A 6,810-nucleotide genomic window follows, 5' to 3' on the forward strand; every position below is an offset into this window, starting at 1 on the left:
TCCTGATATGGCAGTGTCTGTTTGTCTGTCTGAACTGGATTCTATGTAGGGATAGGAAACTCTAGTCGCAGTGCCGTGTTTGTCCTGCAGTATTTTCTCCTCATCCTTGATTTATAATGTGGATTAGGGGATATGCTTTATATAAAGGACACTCAACCATCATTAATTAATGGATTCAGAGCCTCAGTACTGTACCAGATCCTTAATTTACTGTGAGTCGTTAGTATTCACTTTAAGAGACTGAAAATGTGAAAGTGTGGTTGTTGTCGCCCTCTAAAGGCTGACTGAGGTACTCACGCTTAGTCATGTATTTTTCCTCTGAAGGTATACATTTGACAGAAATGTCAAATTAGAGCGTGATTGTGTGTGGAGCATTAAGTTGTTGACCTTTGCCCCTGACCTCTAACCTCAAACAGGCGGCAGGTAGCCTAGTGGTTAGAGCGTTGGGCCAGTAACCGAAAGGTTGCTGGTTTGAATACATCTGTCGATGTGCCCTTGAGCAAGTCACTTAACCCTAATTTGCTCCAGGGGTGCTGTACTGCTATGGCTGACCCTGTAAAACAACACATTTCTGGTGTATGTGACAATAAAAAACCTATTTTATTTTTTACCTCTAACGCCAGTTGGAGAAGATGCTGGAGCCCCAGGTTTGGAGGGAGGCAGCCACCCAGGTGTTCTTCGCCCTGGGGTTAGGGTTCGGAGGGGTCATAGCCTTCTCCAGCTACAACAAGCGGGACAACAACTGCCACTTTGACGCAGCGCTGGTCTCTATCATCAACTTCATCACCTCCATCCTGGCTACGCTGGTGGTGTTCGCCGTGCTGGGGTTCAAGGCCAACATCATGAACGAGAAATGTGTTGTGGAGTGAGTATATTTAGCCTGGTCCCAGATCTGTTTGTGCTGTCTTCTGGAGTAAATCTGCTTTGTAATCCTGATTTAATATTATGTGTCGTTGGAGTAAATCTGCTGTCCACTCAGTCGTTCCTCTTGGCTTACGTTTGAATCATTATGGGACAGTTTACGTCTGTTTTGCAGTGCATACTAATTCAAAAAAGCTTAGGCCAGGATTCAATCCAACGCAGGACTAATGACCTGGGCACAGCAATACACTTTTAGACACAATCTACCAGACATTGGCTGAGATGGTGATCTCTGTAAACACTACAGTAAATGACAGTGCACAGGTCGTTAATCTGTTTTTGTTTGAATTCGGATCTCACTCTTGTCAACAGATAACTCAACCAAACTCAAATAGTTTAATCAAACTCAAATAGCTTAACCAATCGCATATTGTCATTGTAAAAAATAGATGAGCTCTTCTTCAGTACTAACCCTACCCTACCCTCCTCTCTTCTCTCCTCCTGTCTACAGGAGTGCAGAGAAGATCCTAGGTTACCTGAACTCAGGTGTGTTGAGTCCTGAGCTGATCCCTCCCCACATCAACTTCTCTCACCTGTCAGCTGTGGACTATCAGGAGATGTATGGAGTGATCAAGACTGTCAGGGAGGACAGCTTCGATCAGCTAGGACTGGACCCCTGTGTACTGGAGGACGAACTCAACAAGGTATGTTGGCCTGGACCCCTGTGTACTGGAGGACGAACTCAACAAGGTATGTTGGCCTGGACCCCTGTGTACTGGAGGACGAACTCAACAAGGTATGTTGGCCTGGACCCCTGTATCCTGGAGGACGAACTCAACAAGGTATGTTGGCCTGGACCCCTGTATCCTGGAGGACGAACTCAACAAGGTATGTTGGCCTGGACCCCTGTATCCTGGAGGACGAACTCAACAAGGTATGTTGGCCTGGACCCCTGTATCCTGGAGGACGAACTCAACAAGGTATGTTGGCCTGGACCCCTGTATCCTGGAGGACGAACTCAACAAGGTATGTTGGCCTGGACCCCTGTATCCTGAGCCGAGCATGAAAGTGCATCCTTGTCGCTGTGTGGACTAATATAGTCAAAATGTTTGCCTTGGGGTAAGTTGATCCAATAGCCTTGGGGTAAGTTGATCCAATAGCCTTGGGGTAAGTTGATCCAATAGCCATGGGGTAAGTTGATCCAATGGCCATGGGGTAAGTTGATCCAATAGCCTTGGGGTAAGTTGATCCAATAGCCATGGGGTAAGTTGATCCAATGGCCATGGGGTAAGTTGATCCAATAGCCTTGGGGTAAGTTGATCCAATAGCCATGGGGTAAGTTGATCCAATAGCCATGGGGTAAGTTGAGCCAATGGTTGAGCCAATGGCAAGTTGAGCAAATGGAAATGTTTTCTTCCTAGGCGTAATGCAAGGCATTATCTCTGGGATAATATGGTAACAACAGGGCCTGGCCGATGTTAAAAGTGTTTTAAAAAGTACACAGTGTTTGTTAGGTGTTAAGCCTGTGTAAAAAATGCTTTAAAAAAAAAAAAGTGATTGTGATTGTGTTGAATTGTGTTTGGTAAATTAAGATAGACGTGGTTTTAAAAAGGTAGTGGTAATATTTCAGGGCTTATCTTACCCCGTCCCGTGGCTCAACATACCCCATACCCGGGGTAAATTGTGACAAGAGACCACTTTTTTGGGGCAAGCTATGTTTTCAAAACTGTAATATTTACATGAATTCGGATTATTTCCAGGGATAAACAACATCCTGATATATATGTAGATATCTTTGTTAGAAAGAATACCCCTTGACGGAGTGATGCTGAATGTAAAAAAATGGCTCAACTTACCCCACTCTCCCCTACATAAAACATCTCTCTTGGTTTTTCTTTCTCTCTCTCTCTCTCTCTCCAGTCAGTACAGGGTACAGGCCTGGCCTTCATTGCCTTCACTGAGGCCATGACCCACTTCCCTGCCTCTCCGTTCTGGTCCGTCATGTTCTTCTTCATGCTGATTAACCTGGGGCTGGGGTCCATGATCGGCACCATGACAGGGATCACCACACCTGTACTGGACGCTTTCCCCAAGATACGCAAGGAATTCCTCTGTGGTGAGGCTTCTGTTGATTGGTTGGTTGTTTGATTGGTCGATAGATTGATTCTTCATCAGTCATTAGTCAAAGGTCTGTTGGCATCAGCCAATGGCTGTTGAAAGACACCAACTTGTTGAACGCCTTACTTTGCATTAGAGATGTAGTCACATGATCAGCCTGACATCTTTCCTCTCGACTCTTCAAGTTTCATTTGTTTTATTAGTCCTGTGTACAAGCTACGCATGGTATACACCGTCCAACCAAATGCTTCCTGGAAGGTTCCTTCTGGACAATGCAACAACAATAAGAAATAATGAAAGATAAGAATAGGAACATAAAGTAAATGTCTCAGTAGAACAGAATAAACATGTGTGATAAGATTCAGAGAGTCAGTGCAGGTGGTCAGTCCAGTTAAAGTGTTCAGCAGTCTGATGGCTTGTAGATAGAAACTGTCTCTGGCAGTGGAGGCTGCTGAGGGGAGGACGGCTCATAATAATGACTGGAATGGAGCGAATGGAATGGCATCGAACCATGTGTTTGATGTGTTTGATTCCATTCCACCTATTCAGTCGTTACCACGAGCCTGTCTCCCCCAACAACATCCTGTGGTCTCTGGATGGGTGGAAGCACGGTCCCAGTGATGGAGCGCCTTTCGGTCGTGGACGGAGCAATTCCCGTACCAGGCCGTGTTGCAACCGGTCAGGACGCTCTCGATGGTGCAGCGGTGGTATTGGGGAGGACCTGGGGCGGCAATGACGAATTTCTTCAGCCTCTTTAGGAAGTAGAGACGCTGTTGTGCCCTCTTGACAAGAGTGGTGGTGTTGGTCCATGTCAAGTCCTCGGTGATGTGGACGCCAAGGAACTTAAAACTGCTGACTCTCTCTACTGCAGTCCCATTGATGTGGATAGGGGCATGTTCCCTCTACTTCCTGAAGTCAACAATCAACTCCTTTGTTTTGATGACGTTGAGGGAGAGGTTGTTGTCATGACACCACAATGCCAGTTCACTTACCTCCTCCCTATTGGCTGACTCGTCATTGTTGGTTATCAGGCCTACAACCGTGGTGTCATCAGCAAACTTGATGATGCAGTTGGTGTCGTGCAAAGCAACACAGACGTGGGTGAACAGTGAGTACAGCAAAGGGCTGAGGACACACCCCTGGAGGGCCCCTGTTTTAAGAGCCAGTGTGGAGGAGGTTTTGTTGCCAATCCTCACAGCCTGTAGTCTGCCCGTCAGGAATTCCAGGATCCAGTTCCAGAGGGTGGTGTCCAGACCCAGGGGCTCTGAGCTTGGTGTCGAGCTTGGAGGGAACAATAGTGTTGAATGCTGAACTGTAGTCAAATGAACAGCATTCTCAAATAGGTGTTCCTCTTGTTTAAATGTGTTAGGGCTGTCTGAATAGCCATGATGGATCTGATGAAACGTGGATCTTCCTCTCTCAGTGGGCCTTCTTTTTGTGTTCTGTATGTATGATTATTAATGTTTCCTCATCCTCCTCCTCCTGTCCTCTTCTCAGTTGGTTGTTGCATTGTGGCGTTCTTCTGCGGCCTGCTGTTCGTCCAGCGCTCCGGGAACTACTTTGTGACCATGTTTGACGACTACTCCGCCGGCCTGCCTCTCACTGTGGTGGTCATACTGGAGAATATATCTGTGGCCTGGATCTACGGCACCAAGAGGTACTGGTTACATAACGTGACACGGGCCACTTAAATATTACTTTACAGCAGTGCCACAGAGAAATGGCTTTGTAGATTTGTATCATGGTGAATGTGCTCAGAACTCATGTGTAATCTCTCTCTCTCTCTCTCTCTCTCTCTCTCTCTCTCTCTCTCTCTCTCTCTCTCTCTCTCTCTCTCTCTCTCTCTCTCTCTCTCTCTCTCTCTCTCTCTCTCTCTCTCTCTCTCTCTCTCTCTCTCTCTCTCTCTCTCTCTCTCAGGTTCATGCAGGACCTAGAGGACATGTTGGGTTTCAGACCCTACTCTTTCTATTTCTATATGTGGAAGTACGTGTCTCCTGCCTGTCTCACCGTGCTCATCGTGGCCACTGTGATAGAGATGGCCGTCAGTCCAGCAGGGTACAACGCCTGGGTAGAGGAACTGGTCAGTGAATCATCTCTCTCATGGTAGCTTCTCTGTCTCGCTCTCTTTTTCTCTCTCTTTCTCACTCCTTCGATCTGCTTTGTATTCAGATGTGCATTTGCTTGCCCCATTTGCTTGCCCTCATGCTACCACTAGAGTGAAAGCACCGCCAGCATTCAAAAGTGACCAAAACATCAGCCAGGAAGCATAGGAACTGAGAAGTGGTCTGTGGTCACCACCTGCAAAACCAGTCCTTTATTGGGGGTGTCTTGCTAATTGCCTATAATTTCCACCTGTTGTCTATTCCATTTGCACAACAGCATGTGACATTTATTGTCAATCAGTGTTGCTTCCTAAGTGGACAGTTTGATTTCACAGAAGTGTGATTGACTTGGAGTTACATTGTGTTGTTTAAGTGTTCCCTTAATTTTTTTGAGCAGTGTATGTTTTAATTATTTAATAAATTCACTCACTCTCTCCTCTCTCCTCCCTCTTCTTCCTCCTCCCTCTCCTCTCTCCTTCCTCTCGTCTTCCCCCTCCGCTAGGCGTCGGAGAAGTTCCTCTCCTACCCTCCGTGGGCTCTGGGCGTGGCCTACTCCCTCATCATCGCCGCCATGCTTCCTCTCCCCTGTGTCTTCATCGCCCGCCACTTCAACCTGCTCTCTGACGGCTCCAACAAGCTGTCCGTCTCCTACCGTAAAGGCATGACCAAGGACCTCTCTGGCCTGGAGGAGGAGAACGAGTCCCGCTTCATCCTCAGTAAAGGCACCCCCAGCCCCAACCCTTCGCCCATGCCCTCTCACCGCCCCTACCTGGGGCCCGGCGGAGCCCAGGAGATGACCAACACGGCTGGATATGGTACCGGGACACCGACCAAGACGGGTTATCAGAATATTAATTCACCAGAGTCCGTACTATGATCGATCTGACTGATTGAAGCACAAGACACCCTATCTATCAAACACAACTCAGCACAACCCCTCCAGAGAGAGAGAAAGAGAGAAAGAGCACTGCCGGGGGATGTTTTAGCAAAACCTAACCCCTTCCACTCCATTCCTCCACTCCCCCCCTCTACTGTTCACCTAGCTGTAAAGCACAGCCCCCCCCCTCTACTGTTCACCTAGCTGTAAAGCACAGCCCCCCCCCTCTACTGTTCACCTAGATGTAAAGCACAGCCCCCCCCCTCTACTGTTCACCTAGCTGTAAAGCACAGCCCCCCCCCTCTACTGTTCACTTTGCTGTTTATTATTATTATTATTATTATTATATATTATTACTGTAAAGCACAGCCCCCTCTTCTCTACTGTTCACCTAGCTGTAAAGCACAGCCCCCCCCCTACTGTTCACCTAGCTGTAAAGCACAGCCCCCCCCCCTACTGTTCACCTAGATGTAAAGCACAGCCCCCCCCCCCCCCCTACTGTTCACCTAGCTGTAAAGCACAGCCCCCCCCTACTGTTCACCTAGATGTAAAGCACAGCCCCCCCCCTCTCTCTACTGTTCACCTAGCTGTAAAGCACAGCCCCCCCCCCCTACTGTTCACCTAGCTGTAAAGCACAGCCCCCCCCCCCACTGTTCACCTAGCTGTAAAGCACAGCCCCCCCCCTACTGTTCACCTAGCTGTAAAGCACAGCCCCCCCCCCCCCTACTGTTCACCTAGCTGTAAAGCACAGCCCCCCCCCCCCCCCCCCCACTGTTCACCTAGCTGTAAAGCACAGCCCCCCCCCCTACTGTTCACCTAGCTGTAAAGCACAGCCCCCCCCCCTCTACTGTT

At 48.3% G+C, this 6,810-nt stretch overlaps 1 protein-coding gene across 1 annotated transcript in view; it reads left to right on the forward strand.

The window, feature by feature from the left end:
- LOC311148066 (sodium-dependent neutral amino acid transporter SLC6A17-like) overlaps nucleotides 1–5,958 on the forward strand; it is a gene marked incomplete at both ends in the record, with an annotated part of 29,809 nt that extends 23,851 nt beyond the window's left edge. Inside the window, 6 exons of the mRNA XM_084184959.1 lie at nucleotides 624–865; nucleotides 1,373–1,565; nucleotides 2,782–2,977; nucleotides 4,477–4,636; nucleotides 4,897–5,059; nucleotides 5,584–5,958. Of these exons, the coding sequence (XP_084041085.1) occupies nucleotides 624–865; nucleotides 1,373–1,565; nucleotides 2,782–2,977; nucleotides 4,477–4,636; nucleotides 4,897–5,059; nucleotides 5,584–5,958 (1,329 nt within the window). The remainder of the gene's footprint in view (nucleotides 1–623; nucleotides 866–1,372; nucleotides 1,566–2,781; nucleotides 2,978–4,476; nucleotides 4,637–4,896; nucleotides 5,060–5,583) is intronic.
- Nucleotides 5,959–6,810: the final 852 nt, after the last annotated feature.

The sequence above is a fragment of the Coregonus lavaretus genome (assembly GCF_964263955.1).
Source record: "Coregonus lavaretus genome assembly, chromosome: 20".
In the NCBI taxonomy this organism is placed as follows: Eukaryota; Metazoa; Chordata; class Actinopteri; order Salmoniformes; family Salmonidae; genus Coregonus; species Coregonus lavaretus.